The 17,659-nt window shown below is 51.5% G+C and overlaps 1 protein-coding gene across 4 annotated transcripts in view; it reads left to right on the top strand.

Moving 5' to 3' along the window:
• The first annotated feature begins 7,619 nt into the window (after positions 1-7,619).
• The window catches only part of NPNT (nephronectin), a 57,187-nt gene continuing 47,147 nt past the window's right edge, over positions 7,620-17,659 (top strand). For all 4 annotated transcript variants that reach the window (XM_054694589.1, XM_054694588.1, XM_037509591.1 and 1 more), the window contains exons 1-2: positions 7,620-7,742; positions 10,112-10,212. In XM_054694589.1, the coding sequence (XP_054550564.1) occupies positions 7,672-7,742; positions 10,112-10,212 (172 nt within the window). In that variant the 5' untranslated portion in view covers positions 7,620-7,671. The remainder of the gene's footprint in view (positions 7,743-10,111; positions 10,213-17,659) is intronic.

Below are 17,659 nucleotides of genomic sequence, written 5' to 3'. Positions count from 1 at the left end.
GAATTTTGAACTGGGAATCAGAGTGAGTTGTGCAGCCACCGTCAGTGTGTGAGTGCAGCCTTGGCTTCTCCCACCTGGGACAGAACAGTAGGGATTTTCCACCAAAGACTGAGCTCTTGGATCTGTATTTTACTCTTACTAGGGAAAGACAGATTTTATTGTGTGAACAGAGGGAGCATATAGGAACTGATGTATAAAATGTGAACTACTTATTGAGAGATCATAAAGCAGGTAGGAATTTGGAGATTTTTTTCCTGAAGAACATAGCTCAGTATTAGAAGCAAAGAAAATTCAGTGGGAAATACTGAAACTAGTCACCTACAGGCGTGAGAGCAAGCCTAAGTGTAAATAGCTGGGAGGCTATATTTTTATATTTTCATTTGATGACTCTTAGTCCAGCTTCTTTCCCAAGTTAATTAGGAGTTAATTGTGAGTAGGTCTTCCTACTCACAACCCTTTTGATTTCAAATGAGTGGGTTTCTCATACCTAGCAATTCTCCAGTGCTCTGCAAAACCAAAGAGGGGTCCTGGAATGCTATTCATATGATCACAAGTACTAGTGAGGGGTTTCCAAAACCCTCTCCTTGGGTGCAATACTGGAACATGGAACTCAGGGAAATACTTTCCTTACTACCATCAGTTTATAGGGGATGCAACCCAGGCTCAGCCAGATGAAGAGGGCACAGGGCACTGTGTGTGGGAAGGGGTGCAGGACTCCAGGTCTCCTCGGGGCCCAGCACACCTGGCCTGTGGGTGCCTCCAGCAACCCGCGTCTCTGGAGCCCAGACCTTTAGGGTCTTGATGGAGGTTCCCTTACGCATGACGAAGTCACTAGCCATTGGTGATTGACCCCACCTTGGCCCTCTCCCCTCCTGGGAGGTCACGGAGGGGCTGGAAGTTCCAGCCTCAGCTTGGAGGCTGCTCTGGCCACCAGCACCCATGCGAGCCCCCCATCTCCCAGCAAGAGCCTCAAACTAAGGTGTGGTTGAGCATGTTAGGAAAGCAGAAGACTTCCTTTGACCCTTCCCATTCAGGAACTTATAAGGGTTTTAGGAAATGGGTGTCAGAAACCCGGGCAAAGACCAAAAACATACTTCCATTATATCACCACAGCTCAGGTTATAAAACAGAGAAATCAGAGCCAGTGCAAACAGAAAAACACTCTGCTAAGCAACCCTGGGAGCTCCTGAGCAGAGCTTGCTAGCACCTGCTTTTAACAAACTTCCCTCCCTCCCTCCCTTTCCCTTTCCTTCTTTCTTGCCTTCAGTGTTCTTCCAAGTCTGTGTAAGAATTGTGATGGTCCATTTTAAGCAAATAACATTAAACATGGCTGCCATATAAAATTTAAATTATTGGGGAAAAATAAAGGCAAGATGTATGTTTCTTTAAAAACATTTTATTTTTAGAGCAATTACAGGTTCACAGTAAAATTGAGCAGAAAGTAGAGATTTCCCATATGCACAGCCTCTCCCCAAAATGTGCCCCCCATATGCACAGACCCCCCCATTATCCATGCCCCCCAAGGGGTACATTTGTTACCTTAGCTGAGCCTATGTTTGACACATCAAGATCAGCCAGTGTCCATGGTTCACATGAGGGTTCCCTCCTGTGTTCAACATCCAAAGGGTTTGCACAGATCTGGCATCGTAGGAGAGTTTCCCTGCCTCAAAACCCCTGTGCTCTTCCCATTGACCTTTCTCTCCTCATTAATTTCTGGCAGACATCATCGCTGTAATGTTGGCATAGTTTTCTGGCAGCCACTTTTAAAAGGGAAATTTGATACAGGAAGTGTTTGTCAGAAAATACAGGACAAGTTTCTTCAGAAGAGACTACATATTTTTTTCAGGGTCCTCAATCTGTGAGAAGCTAGTTACCTGGCATGAAGGGGGATGCACAGGAGAACGTCCACAGTGCCCTCCCAGAGACGTGTCAGCGCCGCTCCCACTCAGCGGTACCCTAACAGCTGGAAGCCCAACTCAGAAAGGGAAGAATTCCCCATGTAGAGTCCCAGGGGGCTCTCCTGATCCAAGGTTAGTATCTGGGAAATCCAGAGGCGTTAACAGGACACACCCCTATCTAGACTGACTTCCATAAATAGCCTGTAGGGGGGACTTTGGGAAGCAGTAAAGTTTCGCCTAGCAAACTAATCTTCCCTGCAGCTTGAGACCTGATCTGTGTCTCAGAAGAAGAGTAGGTTGATAACTCATCCCTGGCCCCTGTGCAGTGGGATGCAGAGGATCTTAGGCCCCTCTGAATTTGCTCCAGGACTTTGATAAGAGCTCAGCCTAGATAAGAACACACATCTGAAGTGTTCAGGTGCAGAACACGGTAACGCTGGTTGCCTTCTGTGGACATAAAACCCTCAGGGAGAACTGCCTGCACCCCAGCTGTCCTGTCCTCACTTGGTTGGGGAGGAGAGCAGTTATGCTGAGCCAGGCACCACGGGCTCGAAGAGGTACTTTGTAGAGTTTGCCTAAACACACCGGAGTCTACAGGGTCAGAGTCAGCCTGGACCTACGAGACTGCTCCATGAGGAAGGAATCCGTTTCTGTCTTGTAGCTGTGGTATTTGGGGACTTCCATGTTGTTGCATTTTAACCTTAATATAGAAATTGGTGCCGGAAGGACATCCTAACAAAAATCTCCTTTCTCAATGGCGAGGCAGACATGCTGTTGGAGAGTCAGGGCAGAGTGGGGCTTGCTTATACTCTGTAATGCGGTGCCAAGGGCCAAGGGAGTCTTCACTCACTGGCAGCTGTGCTGTTCCGTGACACCATAACCTGTGATCTTTTGGAAGGCACGACATATGTCCAGCTAAAGGGCACAGCATTAAAAATGAAGATGTCCGTGTATCTCACTGCTGCTTGTTGCCTTTATCTTAGAAAGAGATGAGCTCAGGCAAGAACTGGCTGTGTTGCCAGTAGAAATGGAAGGAAATGAGAATGTCTGGAAATCTCAGGGTTGAAAAAGACAAGTGCTTGTCTGCCCCAGAAAGGGACCCATGCCTCATGGCAAGGATCAGTGAGGGGTGTTGCCTCCTAAATAAGCTTCTTGCTCAGCTCGCCCCAAGGTGTTCCCATGAAGATGAAAGAGTGAGCGGGACCCTCAGAAAGGAAGAAAGCAGGCAGCCAAAGAATGTGGCCTAGGGAAGACTTTGGTCATGGTTATCTACAAAAGGAACTGACTGGAAGCAATTAGATTGAAGCCTATTAGTGTTTTAAGGAAATCATGTAGCCACAGAAACCACAAATCTCCTTGAAGCAACGCTCAGGCCTTGAGATTTGTGATGATCGAAAAGAGCTGTGCATGATGTCTAGCCCTCCGGGGAGGCGCAGCAGCCACACCCCCTGAGGTGGACGTTCGAGATGAGCGGACAGGAAGCAGACAGGGGTCCCAGTTGGCCCCCAAACACTCCCTCTGCTGCCTGCGAGCCATGGCCTCAGGTCTGTCTGCGCAGGGTGTCAGTAATTCAGTGTGTTCCGCATCCTTGCCTTTTTCTTTTTCGAATCAAGCTTTATGGATTTGACATTTGCCCACAAAGCTATGCAATTTCTGAACACAGCTTCACACCTCCACAGAGCGCGGGCTTCAGTCACCCTCCCTGAGTCTTCGTGACTGGCCTTGGCACATCATCCCTCGTTCCCTACCACCCTCCGAGCCTCTCGGGTAACCACCATATTTCTCAGTCTAGAGTTGTTTTTGCTGTGTTTTGCTAGCTCGTTGGCTTTGCTTATTATACTCCACACGAGAAGCATATCCGCCAACCATCACTTTCACTCACATGGCCTAGCGCCATCACCTTAAGGTTCATCCATGTTGTCAAAGGGTTTTGTCTCTTTCCATAGCTGCGTCACAGCAGTGTGTAGCACTGAGGATCCCACAGTTTCCTGGGCCAGTTGTCTGTCGATGGGCATTTAGGTCGGGTCCGTGACGTGGCTGCTGTGTCTAATGCTGCTGTGAGCATAGGGGTGCGTGAGTCTTCCTGTAGTGTTCCCCCATTCTTCAGATCGACAGTTCGCTTGAAATAGAATGTACATATCCTGTAGCTCACCCGGGGATGTGTACAATTGTCTTTCGTGCACCCACACCACAGTGTGTGTGCACAGTGTGTGCACCCTCACAATTAGCCTGACATTTTCACCCCCAAATGAAACCCTGGACCATTGGCAGGCACGGTCCCTGTCCTCCTTCCTCCACTGCCTGGGACGGCCCTAGCCTACTGTCTATCTGCACAGAGCCACCCTTGCTGGCCACCACCCAGGTGCCGAGGGCTCGCGCTGGGTGTCGTCTCTTGTGACTGACTTTTTTCACTTAGCATCATGTCTCAGGATCCGTCCATGCTGACCCATCAGTGCTTTGTTTCCGTCTACGGTGAAATAAGATCCCTTCCTCTAGGTCAGCTGCCAGAGTGGGGGACTGTAGGCTGGGCATGTATGGACCACCTTCTCTTGTCTTAAAGGGAGTGTTTAAAGCAGTAATCCCATGCCCCCTCGGGATGGGGCAGCCATGGCTGGCTTGATGGCTGCATGACACCGTGAGAACTCAATAGAGAAATCGCGCCTCTGGGCCCGTACCCCCTCTGCCACCTGCACTCCCACCTGGCTCTGCTCACCTCAGGTCCCTACCGAGTCACTCCATCGCTGTCCATCACCGTAGCCTTTCTTTCCCTTCCCTCACACCTTCTTCCTCTCCTCCTCCACTCATTGTCTGGCTCCCCCTGCAGTGCAAACTGTCAGCCGTGACCTTGCCTTGTTCCCAGCTGAAGTCCTGGCACCTAGAATTAAGCCAGTATATTATAGGTTCACAGCAAGTCCTGGCTGGGAGAAGGCTAAGTTTCTAATGCGGATCCTTGCCATTGTGCTTGGCTCTGCTCTGTTGTGCATGGGTATCCTGCTGTGGGCAGTGACAGATGATTCCTTGTGTGGAGAAAACTGGGATGCCCCTTTGCAAAGGGGCATCGATGCTGGGGTGAAACTGGACAGCCCTGGAAAAGTACAGGCACTGCAGAAAGCAAGCTGCCAGGATCTGGCTCTTCCTTGTTTGTGCGAGTGGGACAGCGCGCTGCCTTTCCCCGGTGCCCCATCTCTGTCTTGGCATGGTCACTGGTGGCTAGGAGGGCAGCATAATGAGCAGCTAGACCTTGGGATTCTTTTAGAGTCTGCTCATACCATGAATACGAAGACTGATATAATTAGGCCCAGTTTACTCTAGGGAGAAGCTAAAGGTCATCAGGGAAAATTCAGTTCAAGCCAGTACAACTGATTTCATACTCGCTGAACTCAAGCCTTGCGCCACGCTTTGTGCTGGGCCCAGGGGATGCTGCAGCGAGTGCCCGGGCTCTCCTTTGTGTGAGATGACAGTCTGCAAGCTACGAGCAGCAGTCACAGCGCAGTGCTTGAAGGGTTACTTCAGGACTCAGAGCGATATAGAAGCCCACGCAGCTGGAGTATCTGCGCAGCCCTCAGTCAGAAAGGCTTCCCGGAGTGAGTGTCAGCGGAGCTTGGCCCCAAAGGTCGTGGCCACAAGAAGGACGGAATGTTTTCTGGGCCAAAGAAAAGACATGGACAAAAGTCACAGTGGCAGGCAGAGGGCAGTCCGCTTTTCTTCGCTCCGGCTATGCCCTGTTTTGTTCTCCATGTCTTTTCCTGCCTTCCCTCCACGTCCAGTTCTAACCTGCAGGCTAGCCCCTTCTCCCTAACCATCGCTCTGCTGGGACTTATGTGCACATCCAACCTGGGAGCCACCAAACAAAGAAAATGGTCCAGATAGCACTGGAGCCTGGAACCAAGCCTACATTACACTTACAAAATTTGATTTTGTGCAGGAAAAATATTTTGACTCCTACATTTTTGGACTTCATTAGAAAGATCTGAAATGGATGACACCAAGCTGTTTGCCTAAAATAATGTCTCCAGCCTGCATTGGCATGGATATTTCCTGAGATTAAAATAGAAACATGTTTTGCTAACAGAAAACAACTTGGAAATCAAAGAGTCATATAAGTTGAAACCATTAGTTTTTCCTTTTCTTGTAGAAAATTCCTTTTTCTAGACACTAAGAGATCAGGATAGTGAGGTCATCCTGCCACGGAACTTTCCACTAAAACTGTGACGGTGAAGAAACCTCAAAAAGAAAAGAGAAAAACGTTCTAATGTTACAGTCAATAAACAGCTCGGAGCCACCTACAGATGTGCCAGGCATTGCATTGTTCACAAGCAAGAAATAAGCAAATTATATACAAGTGTGTATGTGTATATAAAAGACAAATATATAAATAGGCAAGTATATAGATCATATATAAGCAGTTTATATAAACAACCAAGTAGGCAATTATATGGTGAACTGGGAGGTGAGCAGTCTGGACAGGACACGAAGTAGATAAGTCAGGGTCATCCAGGAGGGGCAGGTGGCCATTTTAAATAGGGGAGCCAGATTGCTCTCAAAGAGCTGACTTTTGAGCAAAGACAAAGTAGCCAGAGGTGAGCCCCGCGGATACCTGGCTTCAAGCCCAAGTAACAGCTAGTCAGCAGCCCTAAAGCAGGCCTATGCCTGGAACCTTCCAGAAAGGCAGGGAGGAGGCCATGGAGAGGGAAAGCAGGGGAATGTCTGCAGTGTGAGGTGTGGGAGCAGGCAGATGACTGCACTGGGGTGTAGTTCGGGTGGGATTTGAAAAGTGGGGTGACTCAGTCGGACTTTGGTTTTAACATGCCTTTTGGCACAATTGAGGGTTTCCCTGTGATACAGCCTTGGAGGACCATGCAGCAGCAGCAGGGGTAGGTTGGTCACAGTGGTTGCTGGCTGATCTGTGCAACATCAATCTGCTGTGAAAAACGGCCTCCTTCCCCCCTCTTTGGCGTCTCAAGCCTTGGGGGGCCACCTTCACTGTGCGGCTGATGTGCGGGGAGTGTTGCTGCTGGCGGAGGTAGCAACGCTCTCCACGTTTCTTCTTCACAGCTCCGCTGCGGAGCCAGACATTTCTTTCGGTTGTTACAAAATAAAAAACACGCCTTTGCCAACTCTGCGGGAGCAGCAGACTCCCGGAGTTTGCCTTTGCTAATTTGTCCAAGTCGTGCTGTGGTTTCGCTAAATGCAGACGCCGCTCAGCCCCAGCCCCATAAACCCCTGGCGTCTGGGGCGCCCCCACCCTCCCGCGAAAGGCCGCTGCCCGCGCCCGCCACCTGTTGGGGCGGCAACCGTGGAGCGCGCACCTCGCCGCGGCCTCCCGCTTCCCCCGCGCCTGGCCTGCGCAGCACCCCGCTTTCCCTCGCCCAGGCCAGGCTGCCAACTTTCCTCGCAGCCTGAGGCTCACCCGCTTGGCTGGCCCCCAAGAGACACCGCCTCCCCCAGCGCCCCGCCGCAGAAGCTTCCCGCCCAGGGGCCGGGCGCCCTCACCCCTCGCCCGGGGCGGCCAGCGCCCAGCCCGGCGCACGCGCGCCCCCCGCCCCCCGCCCCCTCCCGGCCCCGCGGGCGGCAGCTCCCCCTGCAGCGCCTCCCTCGCGGGGAGGGAGCCGAAGGGGCTCCGGGCGCCGCGGCGCAGACCTGAGCCGACCGCGCGCCGCGCCGCCGGCCTCTGAGTGGCAGCAGCAGCCGCGGCGGCCGCAGCTCCCGGGAGCCGTGCGCGCCCCTGCTCGTCCGCCGGCACCCCGACTTACCCTCGGCCCTCGCCGCCGACATGGGTGTCCTCCCGGTGCTGGTGCTCGGGGCCTCGCTCTACCTGCAGGCGGCCGCCGAGTTCGACGGGAGGTGAGTGGGTTCCGGGGCGCCTCCGCCCCCGCGCGAATCGCACGCCCGCTGTGCTGGGGTGCCCTGTGCCCGGGGCCGGCTGGGTCCGAGGCACGGCTCGGGTCCCGAGCCTCGGGGCCGTCGAGCAGCTCTCCCCACCCGCGCGGCAGGAGGGCGCGCCCCACGGGCAAAAGGGAGGCTGGAGCCCCGGGCTCGGGACCGGCTCCGAGGCGCGAGCGCAGCGCCGGAGCCCAGGGCACGCCGGGGCCTGGCCCGGGCGAGGACCCGCCCCCCTCCAGCCCCGCGACGCTCCGGCGGGGCGGCTGCCGGGGCCCGGGCCGACCGGAGCCCCCGGGCCGTCGCACAAAGGGGGCGGGCGGGCCGGCGCGGGGGCTTCCCGGGCGCACCTGTGCGCTTTCCCCTCGGTTTTCTTGGAGAGAGGGGGGCGCCACGTGTGCGAGTGCGACGGTGCCGGCGAGGGCGCGCGCACGGCCAGCCCTGGCGAGCCTGCCTGCGGCGGGCGTGCTCTGACAGGTCCCGCCGCCCGGGCCGGCTCCCTGTCACTCAGCCCCGCTCGGCGGCCGCGCGGTCTCCCGGCCGCGGACCCGCTCCGGGCGCGTGCAGCGCGTGCTCGGGCACCCCCTCTCTGCGCACGACACCCCACACGCGCCCCGCGCTCCGGCCGCTGCTGCTCGCGCAGCGACCGGCTGGAGCCCCGGGAGAGGTGGCGACCCGGGTCGCCCCGCCGCCTCGCAGCCGCCCTGCCCCCAGCCCCAGCACCTCCGGGACGGCGCAGCCCAAACAGCGCCGCACCTGTTCCTCCTGCAATCTCGGAACGAATCGATTCCACGATTGATTGGCTTTCTCGTGCCTGGAGGGGACGCGGGGGCCCGGGGTGCGCCAGGCAAAAGCTGCGGCCGCCGATTTCCCACCTGGTGGGAGGAACTAGAATTTTTTTGTTACTAGGGCTTGGGGGCATGATGGATGATAAAGTAATGGAGAACTGAAAAGACTAGGAGTTGAAGAAACGGTGGATTAGCCACCAGGGCAAGACGCGGAAAAGTTGGAAGGCTCTTCTTTGTTCACCTTGGAGTGCTGAGGGGGTGCACGCACATTTGCAACAGGAAACGACTTGCATCATTACCTTAAAAGTCTAGTGGAGCTTTAAATGTGTACACCAGTGTAGAGGCAGGAAGGGCCCAGAGCAGGATCTCTGTGATCCCAGCAGACGGGTAAAGGAGAGTCCTGGAGCCCCTGGTGGCTTTTCAGGCTCTTAGTGAGCTTTTTCCAGGTACAGGGCAGGCAGGGGTCCAGCAGGCTGGCAGGCCTCCCAGCCCCGGGAGAAGCTTCACGCTTTCTGGGCTCTCTGTCATTCTCTCGTGGTTCTGCTTCTGCTGGCGTCTCTGTGACGACGCCCTTATAAGCCGCGGCTCAGCCCAGGTGTGCCCACCTGTGCATGCCCACACCCTACTCCAGGTCTCCGCCATCAAGCATGCATGCAGGACCATGGGGCTCCATCGTCAACGCTAATGACAGGCGGGTGGGAACACGTGACACCTTTTCACTTACCCTACAAACAGCCAGGAAAAATATGGGGAGGGGGTCATTTAGGTGTGCACCTACACAAGGAAAAGATGGACCAAATAAGGTGGAATCTGAGGATAAACGGGTGTCCCCAACTGGAACGCCTCTGGATTCCTAATTTACCTTCCACAGTGGGGATTGCTGATTGAGGGAAGTTTCAAACCACAAGGACACTTGAGATGTTAGCCACACTTTGAACGCTCCTTGGTTTCATTTAGATTTGTTTCTCTGGTGCATTTTTCGGGGGGGGGGGGACTTTTGCAGCCAGAGTCCTACACAGAAAGGGTTGTGTTTCATTGAATGCTGAGGCGCGTCCCCCTCTCTGACCACACCTCCCCTTTGCATAAGGCAGGCTTGTTTTCCTTAATGCCTTTCAGTTGCTGATGAATCAGCCCAAATTGGCTTCCCCCTGTAACAGGTGTGGGTCTTTGAGGAACCTGTTTATTTCCAGCTTCAAAAACCCCCTCTGAGCCTGAGTGGCCTCCTTGGGAAGCCTTGCTTTGTGGCTGTTGCTCTTTCCATTTCGGAAAGCATCCTCGCCCCCACCCACTCCTGCTCCGCCGCCCCCACTTCTGTGTGGGGTGTTCGTAAGTCTGAAATTTGAAAATAGATCATAGCAGAAGTATTTCCCTGAAGGTGTTTGATCCTTAAATTTCTGCAGGAGTTGGTAGAAGTTGGTACGAAGGAGTTGGTAGAAAACTGTTGGCTGTGATTGAAGCATCTTTTTTTCTAACCTAATAACCAAGAGGAAATTGTTTTCAATTGCAAGAGTGTCTGTATTTACTTTGCCTCTTTCTGTTTGGTAGGTGGCCCAGGCAGATAGTGTCATCCGTTGGCCTGTGTCGCTATGGCGGGAGGATTGACTGCTGCTGGGGCTGGGCCCGCCAGTCCTGGGGACAGTGTCAGCGTGAGTATCCTGCCTGGGGACCTGGCTCCCCGGGAGGCGGGAGGGGCTTTCCTGTCAGTCTGCTGGGGTCCCCGGCCCTGGCTGCCCAGCATGGCCTGCAGGTGCGACTCTGCATGGCATCTTCAGGTGCAGTCACTGCCTCTCATTGTGCCTCTTGCCCCCGCCCCCCGGAACCAGCTGTAGGAAGAGGCCAGGTGTGCTGTTCACGCAGAACCGGCTAGGGTGCCCATTTTAGCATTTGTCGCTGATTTTTCCAGCGCCTTTTTTCTCATCAGACTTAATCTTTGCTCGGGGCTGAGATGGGGCTAAGATAATGAGTCTAGACTGTATTTACATTAAATACCTCTGAACCTGATAGCACTGAGGGAGCCTTTGCCATGGCTGTTGTGTATAGTGGCCTATTTGTCAATCTTTTTTTTTTTTTTTGAAGCGAGATTGCTTTGCAGGGGTTCTAAATGGACCCCTCCCCACTGCAGCCAGTAACCCCAATTAAAAAGCCTCTTGTTGAAGTCCCGTAAGCACCTACCTCATGCAGTCAGTGCCAGGTCAGGACGCTGGTTGCTTTTCCAGGATCACAGGTAGACGCTTTCATGCTAACAGTTGGAGCCAACTCATAGGAGTCTGCGGAATTCATTTCCAACATTTTATCTGGATCTCAAATTCTATCCCGCTTCTACGAAAAAATCTATCAGCGATCAAGTCAATTTCCAGGGGGGGCCTACAATGATGGACTGGCAGGGCTAATGAGAAGTGGGGGTGTCACAGCCAGCGTGTGGCTGCTGGAAGAAGGGGCTCAGTGGAGTGGCACGGGTGGGGGAGGTGTGGGCAGGAGGGTGAAGTTAAGGGCTGCCCATCAGGCTTTCCCTCAGGTGCTCTTCTAACATGGAGAATTGCAGTGAAGTCACTCCTTACCTGACTGAGGGAGGGGAAGGGTCAGTCACAGGTCACCATCTCTGGCTGGGGCTGGGAAGACAAAGGGGACTGACAAATGTCCTCTGTCTCCCTCCTGTAAGCCCCTGGCCAGACTTCTGGCACCCAGGGCCATTGTGTGTTTCCATAGAGGGAGATGATGCTGACCCAGTTTCCAGCTAACCGAGGCGTGGGGCAGGGCTGTTTCACCCCAGGTGACTCTAGTCCATGTTGTTTTAAAAGGAAGGTGACCAAAGAGCAGAATTGTGCAGGGGTGTGGTCTTCTGCCACTCGGGGCACAGTGTTGTGAGTGTTTGCACAGTGGCACCAGGTGTGGAATATGAAGGGTGTGAAGGTCCAGCCTTGACAGACCCCTTTACACATTCCTCTCCCCAGTAATCAGTGGGTAGTTTCTTTGCGGGATTGCAGATTGATCCTTTGCTGTTGATTTAGGAGATTTCCAGAGTGAGTGTGAAAGTACTGTGGGGTACTTTCATCCCCCCACATCTCCCCACCCCCCGCAGGACCTGTTCCCCTGGCAGAATGCCCTGGAAGTAGTGGCAAGCAGCTAGTGCATCCATTCATTGACCCTGCTGGCCTAGGAGCAGCGCTGAGAACCCGAGGCCGGGGAGGTGCCCCCAGAAGCCCTCCACCAGATGTGCACAAAGAATTCCAGGGAGCAAACTCTGCTGTCTCCTGGAGGCTCATCACCTGTGGAGTCCCTGGAAAGAACCCCCAGGGCTGTTCTCTTTCTCCATACCACGTAATTACATTTTCTCTGTACACCCTGCTTGGCAATTCTGAATTTGAGTGTGGAGACCTTTCAAAGTCGCAGTGACGGCACAAAACATAAACATCCTAGGGATTTCCTGGCATTGCACTTCTTAGAGTAACTTTCCTAGAAAACAGAGGGCTCTGACGCAGGTAGTCAGTCTAGTACTGGATCGCATTTTTATCTTGTTGTTAATTCTCAAGAATCTGAGGAAGCTGTACCATTTCATTACTGAAATGCAAGTGTAGAATGTGTAAGGTGTTCCTGCATGAGCTCCACATTCTCTCCCCCTGGATTTGGTGACGGCTTGAGAGGCAGCATGATGGAGGGGAATGTAGACTCAGGAGCTAGACTCCCTGACTTTCATTCAGTCCAACCTCTGATTTGCTGTGTGACCCTTATCCAGTCATTCAACCTCTCTGGACTTTTGTTTGTCTCTCTCAAAAATAGCCCAGCACTTCACAGGACTGGAACAAGGTATAAGTGAGGTACTGTTGGTAAAGCTGTTAAGAGTCTTCCTGGCACAGAGTGAACATGACGTGTGTTGGGGGAGCCAAAGGAACAGGAAGAAATAGCACCAGTGAAAGTTGGCGGGATGGGGCTTCGGGCTCTTGCTTCTTTAGGCATGATAGAGGAATTTTTGCCTCTCTGCTGCCAACATAGGATGTGGTTGCAGGGTTCTCTGTGGCAATTAAATGCCATTAAATTCAAGGGCCTCCCCGGTGGCGCAGCGGTAGAGCGCTGGGTTGCGAAGCTGCCCGCGGCCTCTGCGGCGCCGGTTCAATCCCCGGCTGCTCCCCGGCCACCGGAGGAGGGTCCCACATGGCGCGCAGACCTCTCCTGCCGCCCGCTGCTCCCCTCAGCAGTGTACTTTGGTCCTTCTGCCTGCTCTGCTCCCCGCTCTGGCTCTGGTGAATTCTCTCACCCTCCCAGCTTCTGACTGTACCCAGTGCTTGTATAAACAAAAAAAAAAAAAAAACAAGCAAACAAATAAATAAAAACATGCCTCTAAAAAAAAAAATAAATAAATTCAGGTGGCCAGATGACGCTTCCCATTATGCCATGGATGGCAAAGCTATAAAAGTGAGGTCAAAGACAGGTGTTCCCTTGTGTTCCTTGGAACCATTGATGTCCAGGCTCTCTTGTCAGCCAGAGCCCCCCATCTTGGTTGTCCTCTGAATAGATAGAGGAATGAGGGGAGCTGTGTTCAAAGATAAGCATCAAAAAGAGGCAGTTCCTGTAAAATCAGGACCTGTTGCTCTGCTCCTCCGAGGAAACCCTTGCTCTCATGGTGGCCACCCCTGCAGATAGGGCACCTGTGCGAATTCGAAAGCGCTTCTGGGAAGTTCAGTGTGAAAATTGTGTCTGCCTTTCTGCCCAGGAGGCACTTCTTTTCTTCCCTCCTTTTAGCAAAGCTGCCCCATTCTTTTTTGCCAGTGTGATTTGCTCGATGCTTTCCTTGGAATCATCACAGCACAGTGACAGGAAGCGATTCCCACCTGTGTACCAGCCTCCTCCTACCCACTAGGTGTGCGCAAGGTGTGGGGGGCTCACACCTTCACCCTGTGGATCATGTCAACACCGTGAGACACTGTGGGTGTTTTCCCGTTCAGTTGTGGGGTGTGTCCACGCTGATCATGAGAGTCAAATGTACCTGGTTACGCAATGGGCTGCGTTTCCATGTCACTTGTGGGCCTGCCAGCAGGCAGCGTGCACTCTGTGCAGCCACAAGGCCACACTTAGCTCAACTTCCAGTCTTCCCTGCGGCACTGAAGAGGGAAGATCACAGCGGGGCCCTCAGCAGGCCTGGGCACGGTCCTGCTGCCCTCCGCCCACTGCCCTGCACCCAGCTTTGTGTCTACATCCCCACCGGCCAACTGGGAAGCAGGACTGATCCAGAAGTGGGCGGGTCGTGCCTCCATTCCCTTCTGGCCTTGACTTCTCTCTTTGCTCTGATGCTTTCTTTTGTATTCTTGACTCATAAACAATCTACATACCAAAAGTTCAGGTTTTGATTTTCTGCTGATCCTGGGCTTTAGTTTGATTGACAGTCAACAGGCTCTTTGTTGACAAGTGGCGTGTTCTTCTTGCGTTCAGAACAAGAATCTCTGTCTTGCTCTGTAATTATTCCACTCCTTTTGCGTCAGTTAACGGCACACTTCATTTTCCTTTTAACCATGTCTTCCTACCAGGTGGGGGTTTCTGTGACTGATTTCTCAGGGGCTGTCCACCTCATTGTAAAAGCCGCTTGTCCTGTGGCTACAAGGAAAAGCCAAACATAGTTTGGGTACCTGGGGGGCCCTGCCCTTTGTACCTGATAAGCTGCTTCACATCCTCACCTGCTCTGCCCTTCCTTCACAGGGTAGAGGGGGGATGCGGGGTGGGGGGGGTTTCCTAGGTACATGGCTGTGTTTGGATATTATATTCCTATGTGGTTGCCTTTCTGTTGACTTGCTGATTTGACTGTGGCAACAATGTTCTTGTGAAAGCTCTTTCTGGAGGTGCGCACAAAATGCAAACTAGAACTGGCCCTGGCCTTCCACAAAGCTACTTACTTCCTAAGCTCATTGATCCCCAAAGCAGGCAATTCTTTTCCCAAGACCCGGCCTTGAACTCTGGTTCTTGACCTTCCTAGGGCTAAGGCAATCTCGATGAGCCACGAGGCTCCTTTCTCTAGGGAGATTTGGCAAAGATGTTAAACCTCAGTTAGCAAGGCTAAGCTGTGCAAACGCCATGTCAGATGGGAATTTTGTCAGTGCTCGAGGACCTTACCTGTGGGTGCAACATAGTTAGTGACTGAGAAGCAGTCATTCGGAAGATATTTGGTTGGATAATGTCTGTAACTGGCTAGTGATTGTACACTGCTGGAAAGATAAGCAAATCGTTGAACTATTTTCTGTATGTCAGATGCGGAAGGCTATTAGTTTAGGCAGAGACTTTTAATCTAGTCAAGAGTTAAATTTCATAGTTCACTCATTACTTGTATCTGGGTTCAGAAATTCAGCTTCATAAATGGAACATGGTTTACTAATTTTTGCTCCCATTGATTTATGTCTCTAGCCACATGGTATACAGGTTATATTTTTCTTGGCTTTTTAAGATTTTGAAAATTTTTTTAAAGCTATTTTTTCCTTTTTTTTTTTTTTTTTTTTTGGCATAGAAGAGCTGGGGTGTAGGCCAGAGGTGTGGGGAGCAGAACAGAAGGATTGAGTAAATTACCCTGCTGAGGGGAGCAGCGGATGAGACAGGAGAGGTCTACTGCACAATGTGGGTTAGCTCCCTGGCCAGGATGGAACTTAGGTCACAGTGTCTGGTGATAGTGCTGAGACTTAACCCCTGGGCCACCAGGGGGGCCCAATTGTGACTATTTCTTGAAAATAATCAGGAGTGGGTAAGCAGTAGGAGGACTGACTTAAAAGTCCTCTTATGAAATCTCCACAATCATAGTGATTGTCCTTCCATTTGTGACCAACTGTGAGGCACCCCCACTGAAGTGTGGATTAGTATTTGGTCAAGAAAGTGATTTTTTTTTTTTATTCCTGTATGTATCCTGTGCCCTCTGGGCACATCTGGGGTCTGGGGCAGTTTGTGCTGCCTCCAGCCACGGGGAGAGGTTCCGCAGGGCTGGGGGCTGCTTTATAGACTGAGCACAAGCCCTGATTTCATCTTGATTCACTGTCTCTAACTGTGGGGGGAGAATGCAGAGTCAGGCTCTCTTTTGAGGCAGAAATCAAAGCAAGGCAGTGTGCAGGCTCCAAACTGCTCTCAGCATTAAAGCCTGCCCTCCAGTCCCTAGGAAGTGAAGTTTTTGATTTAAGGTACTCAGCCACCACTTTCTGGGAAAAGGTTATTTAAGGACACCATGTACTTGGGGTAATGTCAAGTGGCCTTGGAATGCAGACTCCAAAGTAAACTGTGTCGAAGATGTGGGACCTCTCCAGACAGAACTCCATGAGAGAACGTGTAGTCTTCAGAGTTGAGTTTCACAGAAATTACTTTGTTCTTTCATGTCATCCACTACAACTCATCTCTGTATAATACTATCAACAGCTACTCATTTCCTAATATCCCCTTGTAAAGTGTGTCTGGCCAGGTCTTCACCTCTGTGTCTCAGAAATCTTAGTACTTCTCAAGCCCAGAAGTCGGACCACATTAAGGGAACATTCCAGTAGCTACAAGTCCAGCTGCTAGGGCTACCCTAGGTCCCCACCTCAGGACCTGCCCCTGGAGCTCCAGGGACAGCCCTGGCCTGAGGACCATCCTGTGTTTGCTGCCTGGACGTTTGGGACAAGCTCTGACGACTGTACTTGTCCCAGCCATCCCTGCTTGGGCGGCTGCAATGGATAGAATATCTGTGTGATGCTTTTTTTAAAAGATAATGATTTCCTTTAACCCAGTTTATGAAAATATCCTCACTTGGACAAGTAATCATATGAAAGTGATGTGCGCTTTAATTTTTTTATGCTGTTTTGAAAATCTGTTTCAGATCTAACATCTGAAACAGATAATAACACTTTTTTTTTGTTAAAAATGTTTAATTTACAGATATATACCCTTCCCCATATAGGAAATAACAAAATATTTATAGTAGTTAACGTCTGCAGATTTGGCTTTGGAAGGACAGTTTTTTATCTTACTAAAATTTGCCTATATTTTATAATTTTTTAATTTTTTTTATTTTTTACATCATTGTTCATTTTTTAAAAAACATTTATTTATTTATACAAGCACTGGGCACAGTCAGAAGCACAGGAGGGTGAGAGAATTCACCAGAGTGGAGAGCAGAGCAGGCAGACTGAGGGGAGCAGCGGGCGGCAGGAGAGGTCTGCACGACATGTGGGACCCTCACCTTAGGCCGGGGATCGAACCGGCACTGTAAAGGCTGTGGGCAGCTTCCCAACCCAGCGCTCAACCGCTGCGCCACCGGGGAGGCCCACATCATTGTTCATTTTTAAACAATATTTGCTTCCCCCCACCGCCTCAGGTATAGTCCCCATAGAGTTTTCTTCACCAGTGCACTATCACCCCAGTCCGCTGTGCTCCTTCCTCCCTCCCTCTGATCCTTCTCCTTCCTCCTCCCCTGCAGTATGTCTTTGATTTATAATTGTCTTTTTCTTTGTACTGTTATTATTTTTTTTACACTGATGTCTTATTTGGCTCCTCTATATTCCTGCTTTAAGTGAAACCATCCAATATTTTTCTTTTTTCTTCTGGCTTATTTCACTGAGCATAATTCCTTCTAGCTCCATCCACGTTGCTGCAAATGGCATGAGTTTATCTTTTTGATTGCTGAATAATATTCCATTGTGTATCTATGCCACATCTTCATGATCCAGTCATCTATTTTTGAGCATTTGGGTTGTTTCCAGGTTTTACCTATTGTAAAAATAGTGCTGCAAATAAACATAGGGGTACAGGTGTTCTTTTGAATCAATGTTTTTGGGTCCTTTGAGTAGATCCCTAGTAGTGGTATTGCTGGGTTGTACGGCAGCTCCATTTTTAGTAAGTTGAGGAGCCTCCAGACAGCTCTCCATAGTGGTTGGACCAGTTTGCACTCCCACCAGCAATGTAGGAGGGTTCCTTTTTCACCACATCCTCGCCAACATTTGTTGTTGCTAGTTTTTTTGATATGTGCCATTCTCACTGGTGTAAGGTGGTATCTCAAAGTGGTTTTGATTTGCATTTCCCTGATGATAAGGGATGTTGAACTTTTTCCATATACCTGTTGGCCATTTGCATTTCCTCTTTGGAGAAATGTCAGACAAT

This window comes from Talpa occidentalis, unplaced genomic scaffold (genome assembly GCF_014898055.3).
Source record: "Talpa occidentalis isolate TD23 unplaced genomic scaffold, MPIMG_talOcc4v2.1 talOcc4.13, whole genome shotgun sequence".
Classification (NCBI taxonomy): domain Eukaryota; kingdom Metazoa; phylum Chordata; class Mammalia; order Eulipotyphla; family Talpidae; genus Talpa; species Talpa occidentalis.
This window is presented reverse-complemented; position numbering and strand designations above follow the sequence as displayed.